This window comes from Scomber japonicus, chromosome 4, assembly GCF_027409825.1.
Source record: "Scomber japonicus isolate fScoJap1 chromosome 4, fScoJap1.pri, whole genome shotgun sequence".
NCBI lineage: Eukaryota > Metazoa > Chordata > Actinopteri > Scombriformes > Scombridae > Scomber > Scomber japonicus.
Window position 1 is genome coordinate 28,255,251 of NC_070581.1, and position 24,676 is coordinate 28,279,926.

A 24,676-nucleotide genomic window follows, 5' to 3' on the forward strand; every position below is an offset into this window, starting at 1 on the left:
GACAGACACAGTTAGCTGTAGACCAGCTGATGAACATAGTGAAGCATTTAGTAGCCAAAGAGCAGATATAGGTAGTTGGCAGACAGCAAAAACAGAGCGAGAAAAAAGTTTTAGGAGAAGACTACGAAAATGTTATTGCATGAGTTCAAAGGTTAAAGTGCTGAGTTTCAACTTAGGCGTTAAGGTTACTAAGGGCGTTAACATCCACATTAGTTGAAACCGTGTAAGAAAAGTCGCCCTTTTTATACAAACAAATCCTCAAACATAAAGCTGTAACTTCAACTTCTTTCAGACTGCACTATAGGCTGGTTTTCGATGTGAAAAGCCCTTAAAAAATGTTTTATTTGATTTAAGAAATGTGTGTTGAGGAAAAAGTGCAATTTGACTCTTTAGCATTAACTGTTCTGCTGCTGTTAAAGGTTTCATTTACACAAATCGCCTTACTTATTTAGGCCAATTTCTTTTCTTTTATCTTTTTAATAGGTTGCACATTGTGATTAAGTTAATACGTTGTATGTTTTCTTTATGAATGTATTGTGTGTTTGTTATCTGTACTATAAAAAAACAAATGGAGTACGTAAGCTATGTACTGTACTGTATAACGATGTGTCATTGTGCTCTTCAAATGTTTTAATTCTGTTTTAGTACTGGCCACTGACTTAATTATATTTATATGTTTAGTATGTTGAAAGACGCAGTGCATTTCAGTGTAGACTGTGGTATTCAGAGGGGCGGTTGTCGTGTTTTTTTTACAGTTTTGAAATTGTAGTTAAGGTTGCATGTGTCTGAAATGGAGTAGCATTCAAGAGAGGTTTTGTAAAACTGCAGCCGCACCAGTTTTGTCAGCCGTTGCTCGCAGAAAGACGGCAAAATGTTACGTTTAATTTGTACGAGAAAAAAAAAATCACACATCAATGATTATTTGGAGAAAAAAAATTGTAAAAGCTCTTGTCTTGTGAAGTGATGTCTGTGAAGTAAAGCGTTTGCACATAAAATCCGATTGATCACGTAAAAGTCGAAGCCATTTAGATTAAGATTGTGAAATTCACAGTAATGCGTTTTTTTGAGTTCTGACGATGGTGACTCATGAAAATATGAATTTGATGTTTTGTTAACTGCTTCTAAGCAAATCATTGGTTTGGTGAAATGATGGTTGTTCTTACAATCCTGCTGTGTTGTGAAGTGCTACATTACATAGAAAACACAATGAACCTTAACCCGTATATACGCAATAAAATCTTCTCAAAACTGAATTCAGGACTCATTTATTATTCAAATTAAATAATATAGAAATTCATGAACATAATCTCATATATGAACTCCCTGATATGATCAGGGGAATATAAATGATCAATAACATGCATTTATCAAAGAGCCTAATTTACAGTGAAGTGTAAGAGTACCATTTAAGAGCAATGTTGAAGTGATCAATTGATTGATTGTGGTAATGATTGATCATATGGTGCTCAGAGAAGGAATATTCAGAGATCTTGGATTAAAAAAACATAAGATAATGGGGTAATTTACAGCGTTACAGCTGCAAAGTGGGTAGCAAAAATAGAAATAGCATCATTTAAAAAAACAAGCAATAAGAACATTTGGAAATAAAAAATAGTAACAGTATATTAAGAGGAATATTGGTGTATGATAATATTACATTATTGTTATCATTATGATAATAGTTTGAAATTTGCACAGATTTTAAAGTGAAAAAAGATTGCACATTTGAATTAAAAGAAAGTATATCTGTGATAATGCGAGTTTATGTGGTGATTGTCGATTGGCAAAGATTAATCAAATCAGGAATTCTGTCTCACTATGCTGTCCTCACTGAAAGTGGTTGCAGGCAACGTAGTCTTTAGCTATACAGCTAGCTTAACACTAATGCTGCTCTTCATTTTTATCCTCCAAGGAACAGGCAGGTTGTTGTGTTTGGCAGGATTTACTCAAAGAAATATCTTACATTTTTGTAAAACTGTGAAAAAAACACAAATACAAAGCAATGAGCCCTTATAACTAAATGTCAGCACTACTACATTATTGAAATAAGGATAATAAACAAATGTAAACAATTGCTTAAAAGTACAACCTAACACAGAGTCCCCAATAAACTAATTATCCAAAAATATAGGGGAGACTGGGGACAGTTGCAACAGGGGAAGGTTGCAACAAGTTTATTTCTCCAATCAGAAGCATGCTAGAGTGATCACACTCACACTGCACATGCTCAGTTAGACCCTCTGCCCACCAAGAAGAGAGAGGCCATATTGAGCATCTGGTCCTGCTTTTATCAAGAAAAAGTTGTTTTGGTGGTATGAAAGTAGCTTTTTTCATGAGCTGTATTTTTGTCATACTGTCCTGACGTTTTGTATGAGTGAATCCAAACTTACCTAGTTTGAATCATTTTGTTTGAATTCGTTTTGTTGACTATTCAGTCACATGGTTAGCATGTGTCAATGTCAGCGTGGCTGGCTAGCACATGATGTTTTGTCATGATTGAGACCATGAGGACAGATGCAACAGTTGCAATATTGTGATTGATATGTTATATGTAACCATCTTTAAATGGTATGGGTAATTAGCAGACATGTGTAAGTTTAATATGTAAAGGTTTGGTGGGCCTAGTCTCTGAGTAACTGAGAGTAATGTAAAAAGTGTTGCAACTGTCCCCAGGCTCCCCTACTAACAATCTGAAATACTGATAGTCATGGGCATCGCTGACAAATCCCACCCACTTTTTAAAATGATTAGTTTGGTGACAGAGGAAGTATTTTGGCCGAACGTGAATCTGCCTGATGAACGGCGCTCTCTCACAGTTCAACTTCGTTCAAGAGAGTGCTAGATTTCCATAGAGCCTTCCAGGTGAAAACCCGGTTAAAACAGGCCTTAATAGCGGAAAAACACCCAATCTGGCAACACCAGCCACCACAGAGTCGCACCGCCGTGTGCATCATCAAAATGCAAAGCACGGAGGCAAAAATAAATGAAGGCAGCAGCACTACCTCAGACTCTGCCTCCACAATTAATACGGCATCTTCGTATGATTACTTAAAACAGTTTTGAAATCTGACGCATAGTTTCAGTGTTAAAACTGATAAAATATTTGCTGTCTGTGGTTCTATATGGGCAGTGGCTATAATTTTGAAAAATAGCTCACAGCAACATATTGAAAAAAATGAACTATGAACTGCCCATGCTGATCAGGAACACTGATTCCTGCCATGACTGTAACTGCCTCCAGTCTCTAGAGTGTTAGCGTATATGATTAGCATATAACCTAAAGCTAATTAAGCTAACAGTTGTGTCTCCATCATGCTGGACATTGTTTCTTTTATCAAAAATGAATCACCTTTCTTTCATTATATTGGCCTGGCACAAATAAAACAAGCCCTTCGTCATAATGGTAGGTTATATGCTAATTGTAAACGCTAACACTCTAGAGACTGGAGACAGTTACAGTCATGGCATGAATCAGTTTTCCTGATCAGCGTGGGAGAGCATTGACTTCAGTTTAAACATTGTTCTTAGCCATGTAAAGCCCACATCACTTTGAACAATCCAAAAAAAGGTCTGCAATTGTTTGTTTTTCTCAAGACCACCTTTACATAGTTAATTGCAGGTAACAGGGCAGGACAACATTTTTGATGTGTGGATCAAAACTTACATCAGAGTCAGTATTTTGAGCCAGTGGGCTTCACCTTAGTGGACAGCAGACCAAAATTGATGAGCCTTGAGATGACTTTTGTTGTTATTTGTCCCTAAAGCCTGTAATCCCGCAGCACATGTAATGTGTTTATTCTTTATTCATATTACCTTGAGAGCAAGATTTAACTTGTTGCCATGTGTGACAAATATGATCAAGATATGTCTGCAACGATGTCCAACGGTGAAAGTTTAAAAGTTTAAGAGGGGACCTGCATTTCATTAAGTGGAACCATAAAAAACAAACACTATTAATACTATGATTCCTGATTCATTCTGAATGAATCATTCTTTTTCCTACAGTAAACAGATGATAATGATTAACACAAGTGTAGGAGTAGCCTAGAAGTCTGTGCGCAAGTATGTCGTCCAAAAAAAGCTGCATAAGAGAGAAGAGTCATGATCGAAGAGCTATATGTGGTTTTCAAACTTTTTTGAGCTAACTAACAACACAAATCCAATGGTAATGATTGGGGGCTTTTGTTTCATATTAAGGCTGTCAAATGATAAAACAATTAATTAATTAGTTGTACAATTCTATTGTGATTAATTACTATCAATTTCTTCCTAATTCATAATAATGACGCTGTATACAAACAAAGCCCAGGCTTGTAGCCTTAGGCTAAGTGCCAGCTCCTTTGACCTGCTCTATGTGTAAAGTCCCTTGAGATGTGTTTTGTTGTGATTTGCCCTAAAGCCTGTAATCCCAAAGTTGAGTGATGCCAAACTAAATAAAACCATACAAAACAAACAATATGAGACTCAGGAGGTAGAGCGGCGGTCGTCCTCCATTGGCTGTGCCAATGTTATGAAGGCGTTGAGCTCCTGCACAAGTGTAAGTGCGCACGTAGCCTATGTCGTCCAGTAATCCAACACACTCATCCCGTTGAGGCACAAAAAACAACATGTATTCCTCATTACCTCACCTCCGAGAGATTCATTTAGTCAATAGGTGTCCCTAATCGTCGATGGGAGGGACTAAAGACGCAGGGGAAAGTGGATGCAATATTAGAGAGTTTGGAAGCGTCCCACGACTAAAACTGGGGAAGGAGCTGCTACTGATCTTCCAGCGTCTCCTCTACACATGAAGGTGGACGGAGTCTGTGAATTAACCTGAGATGAGTTGAGCAGGTGAGAATCCTACCAGAGAAATCTGTAAATGTCTGATGAAAACGATCACTGCTGCATATTGGTTTCATCACATTCTGCTGTATGTTGTCTCTGCTGCTGCTGCGATGTTTTTGTCATACAGATTGTATTTAATGTTTACAAGTATAAATATTAAGACTTTTTAATCTAAATTGTAATCTACACATATTTTAGAAAGATTTGCATGTATCACTTTCAAAAGTTGTACGTGTCAGAACAGGTGAGAAACAGCTGAGAAAGAGAGAGAGAGAGAGAGGAGTTGTGGTCGATGAGCTTTTTTCAAACTTTTTTTTTTGCCAAACGCCAAAGTGAAAGCCAAAATCTCATCTCAAGCCACTGTTTTCATATTTGTAGACAGTAGGAGACGTTCTTCTTCCACCTGATTCAACTTACAAACACCTGCATTAACTTATTGCAGTAGTCATTCTGTGAGGAGGAGGGGGGCAGCTGGAGGGGGAAAAAATTGTGCTATTCGTTTGTTGTGCTAGCTTTTCGTTCTTAAACAAATCTGGGCTTGTCTGACTGACATGGTAACTTCTGTATATTAATGGCAATAGTCATGATGACTGGGCCAGTGGGACATTTGTCAACGTCTGTGTGGGTGTGTGTGCGCGCGCGTGTGTGAGAGAGAGAGAAACCATGTACTTGAAAGGTTGTATAACGAGTTTGGTCAGTTTACTCTTCATCTCAATCTTAAACTAATTTCTTTGGCGCCATCTGGTGTTAAAAATCAAGGAGGACACTGTGATAGACAGCAGTGTGTAATGACTGAGCATTTTTTTGTGTTTGTGTGAAGGTGTTTCTTTGCTATGAATCAGCGTGTGGACCGAGAAGAGGGACTCCCTCCCCCTAAAAGTTCTCTGTGTGGGGAACATGACAGCCAGACCAAAGCCCAGAGGTGAGATGAGTATCTGTGACACATTACTGTTCTCCACTCACATTGTATATTGGTGCAGATTTAGATGCATTTGCACCTTCAAACCTTGTTAGACATGTTAACAATGTTTGTTGTAGCTATGTGGGTAAGTTTATTGTTACAGGTTTACACACCTGCTGTGTCATAGCTGTTGTCCAACAAAACACATACTCTTCATTGTCAACACTGTAAGTTAAACTTATATTGTCACTTGTCTGTTTCAATCAGGATCCATCAGCAAAGATCAAATTCTCCTGAACTCAGCTGTCTGTCCATGAAGAGTGATCGGTCCATGCCTGAATTTCATCATTTCAAATATGAACACCCCTCAGCTGATCAATGGTAAGAACAGAATAGTCATTGCTTTTCTTTACTTAACTCAGATTTTATCAGCATTGAAATGTAAAATTATTTTCAGCTGTATTTTATCCACATAATTTTCTTGAGATTTTAAGCTGTTCATCAGTGTTGTATCACTCTCGCTCAGCTCTGTGTACATGAAGAGTGATGTAAAGACACTTTCTTTTGAAACAGTCAGTATGTCAGCATGTGATTATTTCACGACAAGTTTTTGTTATCAACTCTGTTTTTCTCAGCAGGATTTTATCCTGGAAGAGTTTGACTGAATCAGTGTTTTGTGTCCATCAGGATCCATCAAAAGAGACCAGACTACTCTGTGTCTGTGGAGAGTGAGTGGTCTATGGGTAGACGTGTTTGTTTCAAACATAGACAGCTGTCTACTGATCAGGGGTAAGTATGTAAAATGTTTGCTTCTATTACTATCCAATTCTCATAAGATGAGGTATCATTAAACGTGGAGATTTATTCTTGTACTTGTTTGTAGTGTTTTTAAAAACAGAGGTACAAAGTCTTTGCAGAGACATCAGCTGAGTGTTTTACCTGGATCCACTCTTTTCTTCACAGAGTTTATCAGCAGAGCTCAGAGGTTCTCAGTGGTCAGTTTGTTCAGCAGCATCAAACACACCTGAGGCCTGTACTACGAAGCTGGATTTTCTCTTATCGAGGTAACTTCAGGGTTAACCCTGGGTTTTCCGTACTACGAAGCTGGTTCACTTCTTACCGGGGTAAATCGCCATGGTAACTTATGCTGAACGGCTAACCTGCTCCGGAGCAGGTTATGTTCTGGATAAGAGATCAGTGAGTACAAAAGCACCACCTCCTGACCAATCAGCTCTCTTAGAAAATGACCTGCCCATTCTTAAAAGATCCTGGCTGTCAACATTGGTGCGCGGATCGCGAGAGGAGAGCTTAGGAGAGAATGAGCTTTTAGGGATAGATGCAATTTTTTAATTGGCCAAAATATATATTTAAAAAATAATCATTGAAGCACGTGGGGGATATTATTCTGTATGTTATACAGTTGGTTTGAAATCATTCACTCAAATTGTTGAATCGCATAATAGGTTTGTATTTTGAATGTTGAATATTAAACTAACTTAATGTCTCTTATGAGAGGAAGGGCACTGAGGAAGCACTCTGCCCCAAACGTCTGTGCCGTAATAAAGTGGCATTGTGTGATCAGAGTGCTGTCCGTTTATATTGTCTGATAAATTAATATTGTATGATCTCGTGAATTTACACATTAACAGAGTCGGCAATTTTCTGCCAGCATTCCTTCCTGGCTTTTGCTGCATCAACAGTGTTGCTTTTGGCCTGGATGATGTGATTGAATTCTTCATATAGTTGAAGAATAATTGTCTGCTCCTCCATGGTAAAGTAGTCTGCTCTGCAGGGTTTCTGCATGTTTGTGATTGGTCAGACGCTGCAAACACCTCCCCTTTATGTGAACGCGCAGAGATCCAGATTGGAAAACCCTGGGTTGATTTACCGAGTTGATAACCAGTTTCGTAGTACCGCTTATCCTGGACTGCGAAGATCTGGTTAAGTCAACCCAGGTAACGGAGAGAGATCCTGGATAGGTTAATCCAGCTTCATAGTACAGGCCTCTGGACTCCATATTTACGGTGTGTAACTACTAACTACAACAGCCACAGACTAAATACCAAACTAGCATTGTGGTCCTGGTAGTCTCCATACTGCACTCTGCAGACCAGCAGGTTTTCAGTCTATCATAGATGATCTGATGTTGATTTCTATTAGTTAAATTTACATTTTATTTTGCTGCAGCTGTTGGAGGAGAACATCGTCTGGTTTGTGAAGTATGAGCTAGATAAGATCAAGATGGTTCTGGATCTGGGTTACCCAGAATACTTGGAGAGACAGGCCGAAGATGATGAGGTGTTAGATGATGAGGAGCAAGAGCAGAGGAGGAGCAACAGAGAGGCATTTCTGAAGATCACACTGCATTTCCTGAAGAGAATGAAGCAGGAGGAGCTGGCTCATTGTCTACAGAGAAGTAGGAGGATTCTAACAGATGTAACATGATGGAGAGGCAATACTAACAACATGGGAGATGTTTATATTTCAAACTCTGTAGTTAATATGATGCACACACCTACATCACATATTATTAATTCTTTTGAGAGGAAAACAATTGATGAGCTGAATAGATTTCATAGTGGAGGTAAATACAAACAATGTTTACAATCTTCCGGTTTACTGTAGAATCACCTGACTGATTTCACTGATTTGTTCTTTCAGGAACTCGTGCTGTACAGTGTCGATATAAACTGAAGTCTAAACTGCAGAAGAAGTGCCACAGTGTGTTTCAGGGGATTGGTAAAAGAGGAAATCCAACCCCTCTGAATCAGATCTTCACAGATCTCAATGTCACAGAGGGGGGGACTGCAGAGGTCAATGAGGAACATGAGGTCAGACAAATTGAAACAGCATCAAGGAAACCAGACAGACCAGAAACAATAATCGGACAAGAAGACATCTTTAAAGCTCTACCCGGAAGAGATGAACCAATCAGAACAGTGATGACTAAGGGAGTGGCTGGCATTGAGAAAACCATCTTAACACGGAGGTTCACTCTGGACTGGGCTGAAGACAAAGCCAACCAGGACATAGAGTTCACATTTCCTATCGCTTTTAGAGAGCTGAATGTGTTGAAAGAGAAAAGGTACAGCTTGGTGGGACTTGTGCATCACTTCTTTGCTGAAACAAAAGACGCAGGAATCTGCAGGTTTGACAAGTTCCAGGTTGTGTTCATCTTTGACGGTCTGGATGAGTGTCGACTCCCGCTGGACTTCAACAACAATGAGATCCTGACTGATGTTACAGAGTCCACCTCGGTGGATGTGCTGCTGACAAACCTCATCAGGGGGAAACTGCTTCCCTCTGCTCGCCTCTGGATAACCACACGACCCGCAGCAGCCAGTCAGATCCCCACTGAGTGTGTCAGCATGCTGACAGAGGTCAGAGGGTTCACTGACCCACAGAAAGAGGAGTACTTCAGGAAGAGATTCAGAGATGAGGAGCAGGCCAGCACCATCATCTCCCACATCAAGACATCACGAAGCCTCCACATCATGTGCCACATCCCAGTCTTCTGCTGGATCACTGCTACAGTTTTGGAGGATGTGTTGACAGGGAGAAAGGAAGGAAAAGTGCCCAAGACTCTGACTGACATGTACATCCACTTCCTGGTAGTTCAGTCCAAAGTGAAGAACATCAAATATGATGGAGGAGCTGAGACAGATCCACACTGGAGTCCAGAGAGCAGGAAGATGATTTTGTCTCTTGCAAAACTGGCTTTTGAGCAGCTGCAGAAAGGCAACCTGATCTTCTATGAATCAGACCTGATAGAGTGTGGCATCGATTTCAGAACAGCCTCAGTGTGCTCAGGAGTGTTCACACAGATCTTTAAAGAGAATAGAGGGGTGTACCAGGCCTCTGTGTTCTGCTTCATCCATCTGAGTGTTCAAGAGTTTCTGGCTGCTCTTCATGTCCATGTAACATTCATCAACTCTGGAGTCAATCTGCTGGGAAAAAAACAGACAACATCTTTGTGGTCTAAAGTGTTCACAAGCAAATCAAGATGTTTCTACCAGTGTGCTGTGGACGAGGCCTTGAAGAGTCCCAATGGACACCTGGACTTGTTCCTTCGCTTCCTCCTGGGTCTTTCAATGCAGACCAATCAGACTCTCCTACGGGGCCTGCTGACACAGACAGGAAGAAGCTCACAGACCAATCAGGAAACAGGAAACTACATTAAGAAGAGGATCAGTAAGAATCTGTCTGCGGAGAGAAGCATCAACTTGTTCCACTGTCTGAATGAACTGAATGAAGGTTCCTTAGTGGAGGAGTCTGTCAGGTTGTCTGATCACAGAGGAAGGCTGTGCTTCTCTGGCCTCAGCTCTGAGCCTCAATCCCTCCCATCTGAAAGTGCTGGATCTGAGCTACAATCATCCTGGAGGCTCAGGAGAGAAAGTGCTGTCAGCTGGACTGGATAATCCACAATGGAGACTGGACACTCTCAGGTATGGACAGACAGATGAGTTGCAGCTTGTTTCTGTGTCACTAACAAACTCAGGAACACTGCTTCATGTTGAAGAGCAAATTAGGACTCTTCTTCGATAGAAAATCATTTTGATTTTGTTTTCTTCCACTAGGATGGACCATGGTGGAGAGCACAGGTTAAAATCTGATGTGAGGAAGTGTAAGTGTGGATTGGATTTGATTTATGACAACTTTTTAAATATTTTTCTTTAAATACAGTAAGCCTTTGTGGTATTAATTTGTCACAACATTACAGACAAAATGTGTCATTACATTTTACAGAAATGGATAAGAAGCAGAAACAGAAAATAAATCCATCGTGTGTCAGATGCTAAACTGCCACTGTGTTGTTTCTTCTTCTCTTCATCAGATGTCTGTGAACTCACAGTGGACACAAACACAGTAAACAGAGAACTCGAATTGTCCGACAACAACACGAAGGTGACACATCTGGGAGAGGATCAGTCATATCCTAATCATCCAGACAGATTTGACTACTGGGCTCAGCTGCTGTGTAGAAATGATCTGACCGGTCGCTGTTATTGGGAGGTCGAGTGGAGAGGAAGAGTGTCGATATCAGTGACTTACAGTGGAATCAGAAGGAGAGGGTACAGTGTCGACTGTGCATTTGGAAAAAATGATCATTCCTGGAGTCTGTTCTGCTCTGATGCTGGTTACTCTGTCTGGCACAATAGGAGGGAAACATCCATTCCCTCCTCTGTCTCTAACAGAGTAGGAGTTTATGTGGACAGTTCTGCCGGCACTCTGTCCTTCTACAGAGTCTCCTCTAACACACTGATCCACATCCACACCTTCAACACCACGTTCACTCAACCTCTGTATCCTGGGTTTCGGCTCTGGTCTGGTTCTTCAGTGTCTCTGTGTCCTCTGTCTAAAAGGAGAGTCTCCTCCCCCGTGTAGACAGGCACTAACCCTGCTTACTGAGGACAACTGCTGAAATCACTGTTCATTGTGTCCGTTGGGCGAAAAAGGGAGGTTCTGTGTGCATTTTCACTTTATTTTATCTTATTCTATCGATCTTATCAATATGACTATTTTTTTGTTTGTTTGTTAGAAAAATAATAATATATTTTTTTACATGCCTTTTATGTCCTTTTCTTGTGAAGCAATTTGGTGTAATATTTTTGTTGTAAATCACTTGTATGAAAAGTGCAATACGTTCTTGTCGTTGACGTCCAATTAATTACGTTTCCTGGTCATCTAGTAGCCGTTAAAAAAAACTCCTTTAATTAAAATGCACATTTATAACTTCACAGCAGATGCTCCACCATTGTTAAAGAGTCCAAGAAAACTATTACAGGGCTCAGAGACCAGCTGGAACAGGCTCGAGGCAAGGACACAAAATTCTCCACAGAGGAAATCCATAAGCTCAGACTTGAGCTGAGTGAAGCAAACCAGAAGCTGCAGCAGCAAAACAACAACTATGCTGCACAGCGGTGTCTTCCCACACAAACCTGGAAGACCACGAAACTGGAAATGACATGAAGAGTGCAGAGGAGCTCCAGCAGAAGCTACAAAAGGCTGAGAGACACTGCTGAATACAGGGAGAATCTAAAGGCTCTCCACTGTTAACTTTAAGAGCTGATAGAAAAACTCTGCATGGACAACATGGACAAGCTGGAGGAGCTGCAGAGAGAGAACGAAAAGGTTGTGGCTGAAAAAAAAACAAAAAAAAAACGAGTCTTCAACAGACTCTCCAAGAAAAGCAGGAGAGCTTAGAGGGAAGCCACCCTGAAAACCAGGCTGGCAGATCTCCAGTCCACTGTGATGGCGTTCTAGGAAAACAAGCCAAAGAAAAAGAAGAAGAGTTGGCAGGTCACACCGTTTGGTCACAGCAAGAAAAAGAGAGAAGAACAGGACTCATAATTATACAGTGGACCCTAACCCTAACCCTTGTCATTGTCAACGTGCTGTGAAAATCCTCCTTTTAATTCATTCAAATTGGGAAAAATTGGAGAAAAAACTATATGTAATATATATTTATATGTATATATGTACATTCCATCCATCCATTTTCCAAATGCTTATCCTACACAGGGCTGTGGGGGGATATTTATATTTTTATAGTATATTTTTATATGCATATATTTAACAGTAATAAATACTTGTAATAAAATAAATAATTGTAATAACATTTGAAAAATTATATTGCTTTCATTTCTGGGTTGCACTTGAGTATTCTTTCTGTAGATTTCTCACTAAATAAATTCAAATACTGTATTGAATTATTAATTTATTTCTTCTTCTTCTTTCTTTTGGTCTGAACACTTAAATTTATTCTTTCTAACATTGTTTCCAGAGGTGTGAGAAACAAAGAAGGTGACATTTAGTCCATGTCTTTATACATATCACTACAGTCTTGAGTTTAACTATTGGTACTATTTTAATTTAATACTGATTTTTTTTAGTAGTTACTGTTGTAGAGAGAAAACCTCTGAATCTTTGACAAACATTTGTGAATACGTACAAAAATCTGTCAGGGTAATTATCCTGGGAGAAGTGATCAGGAGAGGAGATGTGTGCTGGTATGTGGTCTGTTTTCTATGTTCTGTTTTTGTGAATGAAACCTGAAGCCTCTGAAGGTTTGAATGTACTGACAGCTTTAAAAAAAAAACTGAGAATCTCAGTCGGCTGATTGGAGCCAGCTGTGTGTCTCTGTGTGTCTGCATTTCCCTAAAAACAGCTGTCTTGCCAGGAGCGGAGATCAAACCCACAACCTCAAAATCCCAGAGGGAAGCTGACCACGAGGACAGAGCTTAAACCACTGAGCCGCCAGATTAACCCCAACATGTGAAGAAAGAGTTCCTTTTTATTGAGAAGAAAATCACTTGGCTAAAACTAAAGCTTGAAGAACAGATATTTATAGATAATTAGCAGCTATAATGTACATCATATCTGCACACGGTGGTTCAACAGGAGTTTGTAGTGCAGTCAATGAGAGCAGGGCAGCGTTCTTATCAATTAAGGTTTAAACATTCATTTCCACAATTTAGGTTATTTATTTATATTTTGCATATTCCAGAGATTTTTTTTATTATATATATTTTAATACTAAACTGTATGGTAGCAGTCTGTGAGAGGAATGATCCATCTCAGTTGAAAAGATGGAAAACTCTTTTTTTGTAACTTTTAAGAATAACATGCATGGACGGACGTTGGCGTTCAGACCCAAACTTTAAAATGTTCACCAAACTTTCAACATTCAAAGTTGTGTTCTGTGTTGTAATACTGGCTTTTCCAGCAGTTTTCAGATCTTATTAGTGTGTGACATGATTTTTATATAAATCTTAACACATCTCACTCCCACAGTTTTAACTCTCCAAGCAAACCTCCCCCCTCTCAAAATGTTAAAATATTTCTATTAAGAGTTTCAGTTTCTGAGATTGAAGTGTTTGGGACTAGTTAGGATGATAATATTTAAAGAAAAAGAACAAAGTGTGATTGTTGCACCTGCAGTAACTATTGGATACAGGATATTGGATATAGGATACAAGATTTATTTATAGTCATTTCTCTGAGTATTTGCATAGTTAGAAAGAAACAAAATATTATGTCTCACTAGCTCCAGTCTGTGCAAGTAAAGTGATGATGTCAGTCTGTTTTAGAGTCTTTAAATAGATGAGTGAGAGAGAGAGAGTGTGTGTGTGTGTGTGTCTATTCAGCATCCTGCTACATCTGCAGATGCTGCTGTACCTCTTTCCAGTCGGCAGGAGGGAAAACAGGCCGTGAGAAGAAGGGTGCTGAGGGTTCTTAATGACGGAGGTAGCTGCTGATAGATCTCCATCAGGAAGGTTAGAGGAGCACCAATAATCCTGCTGACTGTCTTCACAATCCTGTTTAGCGGCTGTTGTTCGTAGGCCTTGCAGCTCCCAAACCGAGAAGTGAAGCTGTACAGTAGGTCAGGATACTTTCACTGGTGCTCCTGTAGAAGGGGGTAAAATTTCTAAATGAAATGATATGAAATTGGCTGCAGAGTAATCATAGAAAGAGGTAAATTAGTACAGATAATGATGAAACCTAATAAATAAATAAATAAATAAATAAATAAAAATAAAATCTGATTTCTTATTTGTACCTTTGATACATACAAAAAAATAAGTGGTGTATCAAATATTCTCCTCTTAATTATACAGCTTCATGTTTTATTCATCATTCGTCTTAGTGCTGAACAATCATGTTTTGCACAATAAGACAGAAACCAGCAGTCAAATAATACCCACCCTGAAACAAGTTTAATAGGTTTATTCATGAGTCTGCAAATAGGAGCAAAAGTGATGGATTTTTACTTTTTAAGACCAGGTCTCAACAATATTGATCCCTTATGGCAGACTTTAAGCTACCATCATTACCAAATGACAGGAGGTATGATGAGTCTACGTAATGTACATGCCTATTTGTTTATATCTATGTACTAAAACAATAAAAGAACTCCCAGTGGTCTTTAATTGATAAGAAATATTTATTGTTTACTAGTATATTTGCAATACATTTTTTTTTTTATAAAGCTGTGTCACATTCCGTCATCATAAATCTTATTTTACAATCCAAACAGGAACAGGAGACTGTAAATCCAAACACTCCACAGGGTAAAATCTCAACAGAGCTGATGAATTTATATTTCGTTGTTTGTCCATGCATTAAAAAAAACAAAAAAAAAAACATGTACAGATGAAATTGTGCAGATTAACCGAGAGAGCATTCAAGAAATTAACAATATGATAAAGAGTGAGCTATTAATTAATGCATTGAGATAGAAAAAGACACCATGAGACCACACCTGTGTGAAACTCGACGACGCAGCCAATCCGAATAAATTAAAACGTACCTTCATCCACATTTTCACAGGAGTACGAAGATTACATTTTTAGTGGCAGGGGACATTTTTGACCTGCCCCACACACACACACACACACACAGGTGAAACTAATTATATTAATCAAGACTTCACGCTATTGTTAACGTCATCAATGACACCTGTGCTTTTCCTTCAATGAACCAAAATATCCAATGTGAAATAAAAAGTCACTTTGTTCTCGTATTGTAATGTTTTTCCTACATTTTCAATGATTAAAACTCTCAGAAGCTTATTAATGAAAGTCTGTGAAGAATATGTTATTGTAGCACTTTTTAAAAAGTTGTATCTTTTTATTTTCTTCTCCTTTTTTTTTTTTTTTTTTTAAAACACAGACCATAAATACCCTGTTGTTAAGTAGTAGGACGGATAATATCTATCGCCATGGAAACAGGTGAACTTGAACACCACTTATGACAGAAATCACCTTTATATACTGTATTTTTTTGGGGGGGTGGGGGGTGAAGGTGTGACTAGACTCATGATATAATATTGAGATCTCTACTGTTTCCTTTCAGCAGCATTATTTATATTTATATTTATATTTATATTTTTTCAGGTCTTCTCTGTGACAGATGTGCGGGTAATGTGATGATGAATATTTACACTGTGTATCGACACACCAGCTCTCCTAGCTGCACCGTCTCTCTCACCGCTGCACCAGGAAAAAAAACACAACATAAAATCTAAATCCAGGGGAGGAGAAGGGGGGAGTTTAAAAAAATCCTCATATACACACATTTCACACAACTGAACACAAATCAAATTTTTGGAGATGATGCAGTGCTTCAAATCCACAAAAAAAAGTCCAACGCTCGATATCCATTAAGAACAGTCTCTGATTGGTGGACAGTCCAGGGCTGAAAAAGAGGGGGGGGGGGGGGGATATTAACTGGAGGCAGCAGTGAAAGAGGACGTTGAGGCTAGACGTTTAAACACAGAATTGCACACTCGAAACATCCTATCATATCTTTAAGTCGCCCTCTCTCTCGTCAGCAAGACAGGCCAGTCCCTGAAGCAGATGTAGGATGTATCAGACGGAGAGAGAGAGAGGGAGAGAGGGAGGGAGAGAGAGACAGAGAGAGAGAGAGAGGGAGAGGGAGAGAGAGAGAGAGAGAGAGAGAGAGAGAGAGACAGAGAGAGAGAGACCAAGAGAGATACACAGAGAGACAGAGAGAGAGAGACAAAGACAGAGAGAGAGAGACAGAGAGAGATACAGAGAGAGAGAGAGAGAGGGAGAGAGGGAAGACAATGACTCTCTTTAGAACTCCTCGTGAACATTTCTGGCGTAATCCATGAGCTTGCTGCCTGTGAAGTATTCGCTGTATTTGAGAATCTCATCGAGCTCCAAATTATGATTCTGGTTCTCGTCGGCGACGGCGATCATCTGCTTGGCTTCGTTCAAAGCGTTGTGCTCGTTCATCGGGTCCATGTACTCCTGAACATCACACAGGAAGACATGGGGGGAAAAAACTGTCAATGAAGTTTCAATCTCACACTGAACAAAGCTGAAATGACGTCATGTTGTGTTGGGATGCATTCAAGATAAGTGAACAGTGAGGAGAACAGATGAACATTAAAATAGTTTACTCTTGCTGTAATCATTCCTCCTGTTCATACTGACCATTAGAAGATCCTTTAATAATGTACTAACAATATAAAGGCCAAAATCCACAGTGTCCTTCTATGTATTTAAAAGTTGATCTGAAGCTAATATGAAGCTTCAGCCGTCCAAATGAATTAAATCTTTCAACGTTAGTCTTTTTAGTGCCCTCTTTTTCTTACTATACTTCCACCACAGCTCAACAGGGAAACACAAAGAGGGAATTTGATGCTAAAAAGGACTGTAAAGACTTGATATGACTAACTCAGATTGCTGAAGCCTCATATAAACTTCACATCAACTTTTAAATGACTGATGTCCTTCATCACTTCCATTGAAAGCACATTTGAAGGAGATTTTTATTATGAACAGGAGGAATGATTACAGCAAGGAAAACTTGTTTCACTGTTCATATGGAGACTCAAATGTTGTTTTAAGACACACTTGAAAAACTGTGACCCTCTCCTTTACAGTATTTTAGAGTATCAGATAATAAAGACTACATAAACAAAAAACAAGCCTCTCTCTTTCTTATTACGCACCTCCAGCTCCTCCATGGTTACGATGCCATCGCGATCTGCATCGATGACGTCTTCAAACTCCTTCTTCCTCTCACGGACCCAGTCGTCATCGATGTCCTGAGCCTGCTGGTTCTCCACGGTGCCCACAGGTAGAGAGATGAACTCCGACAGCGTCAACTTCTTATCACCGTCCTGGTCTGCCAGCAAAACACAACAAACATCTGATTTTACTCTCTGTATTTGTTTAGAGATAGATTCTCATAAAGGAGCCTCATCACAGGATAATGTTTATTCAAATACACGTCAGCATTTATGTGTGTTTAGCATTTTATTATCAAACATTAAGATCCTCTGTTATCCTCATCTAAATCAAAGTCAGATGATGATGTACTGCTGTACAGACCGTAAAACCCCCCTGAGGAAAACATGTGATATATGACTACACAGTAAAATTGAATTGACTATTATATTTATTACATACATATATTTATTACGTGTTTATCGCCATGTTCTCAGATAAGTCTGAAACAGCTGAAACTACTAAATCGATCCACAGAAAATAAATCTTGCTAATCATTGAAGTAATATGCTCCAAATTTGCTGGTTCCAGACTCTCAAATCTGATTTTTTTTTTGTCTTTTATGATAGTAAACCTGTTATTTGTGAGTTTAGAAGTGTTGTTTGGTCAAAATTAACTATTTAAAAATGTCACCTGCTTCTCTGGGAACTTGTGATGGCATTGTTGACTAATTTATAGATCACACAGTTTATCAAATAATCCAGAAAATCATTCATTTCTGTGCTAATGCATCCCACATAACCTTGATGTCCCTTCACGATAATGTGCAGAGCTGTTTGTGCAGACAGTGTGAACAGAAAGTGAAGAGGCGGTATGATGTTTACGTAACCCTGGTAACATGTTTAATACCAGCTGACTCAACTCTGTCAACTTCCTTATAAGAAGAGGGTGAGCTTATGAAAGTTACTCAGACGGGGAGTTCTGGTACTCGGAAATGAAGCCAACGGAAGTAACTTAGAACTGCATTCTATCAAAAGGCCACCAGGGGGCGACCGTCTCTACACAAGTCAATGGAGAATTCACCAACTTCTCACTTGATTTCTAATCTCAGTAAACATTTTCAAAAATGTGTTTATGGTCTCAATCGCTAGTTTAAAGCCTTCTTCAATGCAGTATGATGTTCATTTGTGACATTTTGGCCTCCCTGATTTTATATTTGACGATAAAGCAGGGTATGCATTAGGGCGTAGCTACGTCATGCCCATATATGTAGAATCCATGTTTTTATTTTTCCCAGCATGCACCTGAAATTTTCAAGATGGCGCTGCCTAGATTCGAAACTATTGGCTTCCGAGCAGCAGTCCACAAACCAATGGGTGACGTCACGGATGATACGTCCATTTCTTTTATACAGTCTATGAGATTACCTTATTATAGTTATTACATTTACATAAAGATCAAAGCAGAGCAAACTTCTCCATGTTTGTAAAACTCTGACACATCTCAAACATCCTACAATGTGTATATTAAAGCTGCTATAATCCAGATTCTTGAGTTGTCCTCTGCTTAACGGAGCTTCTCAGCAACGTTCAGCTCATTGTTTTGGTTTTAACCTTCCACTGTTCATGACCTGCTGAACAGAGAGTTAGTGACTAGCTTGTGGTGAACACAGCAGAGCATTTAGCTGACTCACATTTATCACATGACCACAAACCTTGCTCAAACTATTGTTCTGCATTTGTTGCATGTCTAAATAAGCTTCTGTTTGCCACGTCAGACTGACAAGTGATAACGTGTCAGTGTTTTCCGCTTGTTAAAAACCTCAACTAATGCCAGTTTAAGACACTTGAGCTCGTGATTCAGATATCGGGGTAAGTTAAATGTACCTAGGTCTCGCACGATCTCCTTCACCATGTACTTGAGCATGCCTCGGCTGTGCTCAGGGTGGAGGAAAGACAGGAACTCCTGCTCATTCAGCAGCTGGTCGGCTGGAGGGTTATCAGCCTGAAACCAGCGGTCCTTCAGGCTTTCCAAAACCTCCTGAGCTGCAATGAAAGAAGATCAGAGAGATATTCAGACCACAGTGAACCCGAGTGTTGCTGTTAGATATGCTTTAATAAAGATATCTTCTGCACATATTCTCAGATGTTCTTGAAAAGATGAAGACATTTAATTCTCTACTTACTTTCCTCGTCAAGTTTCAGATCTTCATTATTCTTTATTTTTTCTGCAACTTCTTTTTCATTGAAACCTTTGCTGGCAAGAAATTTGATTCTGTATTCATCCCATGTCACGTGACCTACAGACAAAGCGTTAATTTGGGACACAAAGAGAAAATATTAATTAGTTTATGATGTCGTGTTGCAACGTGACAGATCACGAGCCTGACAGGGTTGAACAGATATGTGCTTCTCACCGTCACCGTCTGGATCGACTGCATGGAAACTGTTCTTGTTCTCCACCGTCGCCTCCTGGTAGTGCTCCTCCGTCTTCTCCATGATCCAGCGCTGCATCTCCTTGGCGCTCACACTCCTGTCCTTGTTGAAGTCAACTCTGCGAGAGAGGAACATTTAACACAGTTTTGAGTTATTGAACTTTTAATGCCGTCATAAAAATGCTCCGTTAAACTTCTAATTACATACTATCAGCTGTAATGACCCGTATGATGGATTCTCTGTCTGGATTGTGTCTGGTGCTTTTATTTAAACCTACTGAGCACTAATATCTTTAACACAGATGCTTTTACCATTAGAAAGGTAAAAAATAGGAAAGGAAAATTTGTCATGTTAGATTAGTTTCAAAAGTATAGAGTGGCTTTTCCTTCTATTGCCACTCTTTTGCTATAAAAATGGCACTTTGATGCAATTATGCAAAAGAAAATTGTTGCACAACTTGTTTCAAACATGATTGCTTTCTTTTTCTTCCTTTTCAACGTGTCTGTTTCCTTAAATTTGTTCTTCAGCGAAAGTTTCTCTTTCTGCATTACTGCATGACTTGACAGGCAAAGTCACACAGGTGTGTCACAATGTTCGGTTCACTTCCTCGTCCTGGTGTGTGTGTGTGTGTGTGTGTATTGTGATATCAAGCTGTTGTCACTGCACACCTGAATCAACACATCTTCTTCAACTTCATCATAAAAGTCATAAGTATAGCAGAGCTGCAACATCTGGTCAGTTAAATAATAATGATTAGTTGCCAACTATTAATCTATTTTTAAGAAGAAAAAAAAAGTCTAATTTCTCTGATATTATCTTCTCTCTTTAGTCGTCTGTAACAGGGCTGAATATATTTTGATGGTGGGTTAAAAAACAAGATATTTTGGAGGATGTCAGTTTGGATTTTGGGAAACACACAGATTCACATAATTCACCCTTTTCTAACATTTTATGGACCCAAAACATCTGATCAAATAATAATGAGAAAAATCAACAAACCACTGAGTTGCATCTGTACCTAAATCCAGTACAGCTGTGTGCAGTCATAACAGGAAACTAGAATAACTGGATTTCTTTTTCTCCTCTAAAAGTTAAGTCTCCTAGCTTAGCTGGTGTGCTGCAGCTGCACTCATACTTCATACTGGTGAATCCTGAAGAACCAGATCAGCAGCTTCATTGGTCTGGTATTTTGGGTGTGTCTGATCAAAGATGGTGTAACTGTGTTAGATAGTAGTGTGATTAAATTTATTACTTTAAAAAAAGGATATCACACATTACACCCTTGTTATATTCTTTACATTGGCTCCCCATGAGGATTAGACTTCCTGTCATTAAACCACCCAGTAGAGGATATTAAAAAAGCAACTGAAGACTCACCTGTTTAAATTAGGATTTTTTCTCACCTTATATTGTTTTAGTGCTTGTTTCTCTTGCATGTCCTCTGTTTGTCTGTGTTTTATTAGGGCCTGAGCCTTGTGGTCTTTTATGTTTTAATTTAGTTTTATTGCTTTTCTTGCTTCTGCCTCAGTGATTGTACTTTTTTTTTTAATTGCCTTTGTGGTTTTTTTTATGTTTGCATATTTTTATGGTCTTTTTGTTCTATTTTAATCTTTCATTTGCACTGTATGCCCTTAATAATTTTAAAGCAAATTATTATTTAATGCTCACTTTTAGTCTAGCTTTTTATTTTCTTTCTCTTTCTTATTTATTTATTTTTTTTTTGCTTTGTTTTTGTTGTTTTTTGTTTTTTTTTAAAAAATGTATGTTTTTATGCTTCCAATTTTTACTGCTAACTTTTTTAAAGAAATGTAAAGCACATTGTGTTGGCCCTAGGTATGAAATGCAATGAATAAATAAAGCTGCCTTACCTTTACCTTCTGTGAAAGGTGCTATGCAAAATATTGTTTTTATTATTGTTACACTAAACAAATGTATTATAATTCTAGCATACGTGACAGTACAGGGTCTGTGACTTGTCCTGTTATCTTTGTCTTGTAATCCCTGAAGGAGGAAGTGCTTTACACAACATGCAAACTATACTACACCCATTCTCTCTCACACACACACACACAGCAGAGGCTGTAACGCAAGGTGCCAACATGCTCATCAGGAGTTTTTAATGCTCTCTATCTCACACACACACGGCACAGCCTTCGACACTCTACCTCCTCAGCCACAGCAGTTACACGTATTTGTCACAGTGTGTGATATTGATATTGACTGTGACCCAAAGAATAAAAAGCATGTCTTACTTGGTGAATATTTCAATGAGCTTCTTCCTGTTCCTCCTTGGCTCCGAGTCCTCCTCGAACTCCTCCATCTCTTTACCCAGGAAAACCTCCTGGTGGAAGTCCTTGTTGAGGTGGCCGTCCAACTCCATCTTCACCCCGTTCAAGTGGTCCTGGGGAAGAATCTCGTTGTCGTCCTTGCTGGTCGGACTCTTTTCTTTAGCGGCTGACATGTTGGCTGGTCGTGCATCAATGATGTGGAGCAGGAGATAACACAGCAGAGAAACAGGGAGGAGGTTTCTGCACCAAACAGCCATGATTACCTGAGGAGCAAAAGTAAATTTTATCAAGGAAAAGTGAAGTTAAAAAGGTATCAACTACTCTCATCTAAAGACAAACACAAGATAATGTTGAGTCACATCATCGACTGTGGTTGTGCAGCTTTTACACTACTGCCTTACATGCAACATTCATGACACATTGGATTTTCCAAAATTGCAACAAAACCCCAGAAAAATCCAATTCATGTCAACTTTAGTACAAATGATTCCTGTGTAGAAAAATCCAAATAGAACAAATCAACAAAAGCCTTTTCACATCTAGAAATATATAAATGAAACTGAAAACTGAAACTGTATGAACATAATAAATGTTGAATGAAAGCAGAGCTGTTGCATTGGATATAATTAAATTGCACAGGTGTACCTAATAAAAAGGCCAGTGGGTGTATATTCGCATTTGAGAGTTATCATCTGAGCTCTAGGCTGATTTATTGGTCATTTACTGTTAACAATAAAAGTCCATGTTTGTTTGCGGACATGAACGCCTCTCAACATGTTGCTACGAGACGTGGTGCGTTTAATGACCGCCACATAGTAACGTTCAAATAACATTTTAATATCATTGTCACTGACAATCCCTAATATTTACTTTAATATACAATACCAATTGTATATCAAACGTTGAAGCGAGATGGATGGTAAATGGAGAAGCTGCAGGTTCTTAATTGTGAGATAGCACCAATAATGGTTTTAAATTAGTCATATTTCAATATTTATTACAATAAAATCTCTTTGAAATAAGACGCTGCATTACTGTACATACTTAACTACGAGCTCATGAAGTAAACAACGGTTACATTGCGTAAACAACGTTCGCATTTAGCGTCACGTCCTTCTTATTATTTTACAACGTAATTAACTAATGCTAAACAGCGAGCACACACAGGTTTATAAAACATTATCAAACACTACAATTGAAAGTGCACGGTCTGAATAAACACGGTGACTCTCCCCTTAAAGACCTACCTGTCGAGCTCTGATACCGAGGAGGAAACAGCTGAGAAATGAGCTATATGAGCTCCAGCAGCTAGCCGACGCTAACTAAGTGTTAGCTGTGAGAGTCAAACAGACCTGTCACACTTCAGTTCCTGTACACGTGGCTCCTTCACAACGCCCCCACCCCAGAAAATGTGGGATGATTCGCCACTAAACAACACTACAGAGACACAGGGTCGGGTAGGGGGACCGCGCCGATGTTCCAGTTAACGCTGATTCACTGGAGCTGTCAGTTGAACTGGGAGCTGAGCGCTAACGTTGCTCTGGTATTTAAAAAAAGTGTAAAGCTAAGGGGAAATACTTAAGTACGACATCCGGTTAGCATTTCAGAATAAAAGTCCTTATTGACTGATGTTTACAGGGGTGGCAAAAGACTTTAGTAACAATGCCAATACCACAATGTAAAAAAACCCAACTCTATTACAGGTAAAAGTCCTGCATCAAAAATCCTGCTTAAGTAAAAGTATACAAGTATTATGAGCTTAATGTAGCTAAAGTATTACAGTAAAAGTACACAAGCATTATGAGCTCAATTTAGTTAAAGTATTACAGTAAAAGTACATAAAATTATGAGCTTGATGTACTTATAGTTGTGTACACAAATGTGTTTTCAGTTTTTGGACTTTTTCCTCTAATCTTTGATGTTTGGTGAAATATTAGATCATTTGAACATTTATTGAAATGAAACTATGTGAGAAGTTTAGAGGGAGAAATCACTATTTGGTGGAGCTGTTAACAACTCATAGACATCTGAAATGTGAGCCTGACTACACACTGCTTTTTATAAGACGTCAAAAGACAAAAAGGTTGTAAACCACTGGTTTCATCTTTAACAATGGTTTGTATTTTAAAACCTTGTTATATCATCCATTTTGTCAAATCTGTATCTGAAAAGTAAAGCTGTCAAATAAATGTAGTGGAGTAGAAAGTATAATGTATCATAAAATGGAAATACTCTGTTTTATTGCAACACACACACAACTTGAATATCTGTCTTTTATTTTAAAGGCGAAAATCATCCAGTTGGCCGGTTTTATTGTGTTTTCTTCTGGTAGGCTTGACGCTCCTGACGTTGCTGTGTTTTCAGGAAAAGTGCCAGAAGATTCAGGAACTATAGATGGCACCAGTGTGAAGCCATACTGGAAAGGTACCGGTTGAGTTTGTACTTCAGGCTTCTACCTCTGGGTGGCAGTATATTAAAACGTAATAATGTCAAACACACCAAACAGCAGTCTAGGAAAAAAGTTTTCAAGTATAAAAAAAACAAAAACATAACAACTTGAAAGGCACTCTTGAGCTAACATGTTATTTATCCTAATAAAAGGGTGATTTCCTTTAAGTCAAATGAGCTGACTGTAAGAACATCACACCAACAATTTGTTCACATCAGTCCTGAGCAAACCTACAATTTACAACACTTGAAGTATAAGTATTACTTCAACTATTTTCCTCATTGAACATTCAGGAA

At 38.8% G+C, this 24,676-nt stretch overlaps 2 protein-coding genes across 3 annotated transcripts; one reads left to right on the forward strand and one right to left on the reverse strand.

The window, feature by feature from the left end:
* The first annotated feature begins 5,413 nt into the window (after positions 1–5,413).
* Positions 5,414–11,698, forward strand: LOC128357666 (NLR family CARD domain-containing protein 3-like). The gene is given in 11 exon segments (XM_053318034.1): positions 5,414–5,442; positions 5,648–5,749; positions 5,996–6,109; positions 6,416–6,517; positions 6,692–6,773; positions 7,919–8,164; positions 8,407–9,998; positions 10,000–10,173; positions 10,306–10,352; positions 10,563–11,109; positions 11,473–11,698. Coding segments are annotated over 11 exon segments (3,261 nt in total).
* A 4,539-nt stretch (positions 11,699–16,237) lies between these two features.
* sdf4 (stromal cell derived factor 4) lies at positions 16,238–23,458 on the reverse strand. 2 transcript variants are annotated; one of them, XM_053317286.1, is made up of 7 exons: positions 23,284–23,458; positions 21,896–22,194; positions 19,625–19,761; positions 19,394–19,507; positions 19,095–19,253; positions 17,211–17,386; positions 16,238–16,503 (listed from the first exon to the last, which is right to left on the reverse strand). In XM_053317286.1, exons 2-7 carry the CDS (start codon positions 22,186–22,188, stop codon positions 16,327–16,329), a joined length of 1,056 nt encoding a protein of 351 aa, XP_053173261.1. In that variant the 5' UTR covers positions 22,189–22,194; positions 23,284–23,458; the 3' UTR covers positions 16,238–16,326. The 2 variants fall into 2 exon arrangements, with proteins under 2 accessions (XP_053173261.1, XP_053173260.1); XM_053317285.1 differs by having other exon boundaries at positions 23,179–23,458.
* Between the last annotated feature and the right edge of the window lie 1,218 nt (positions 23,459–24,676).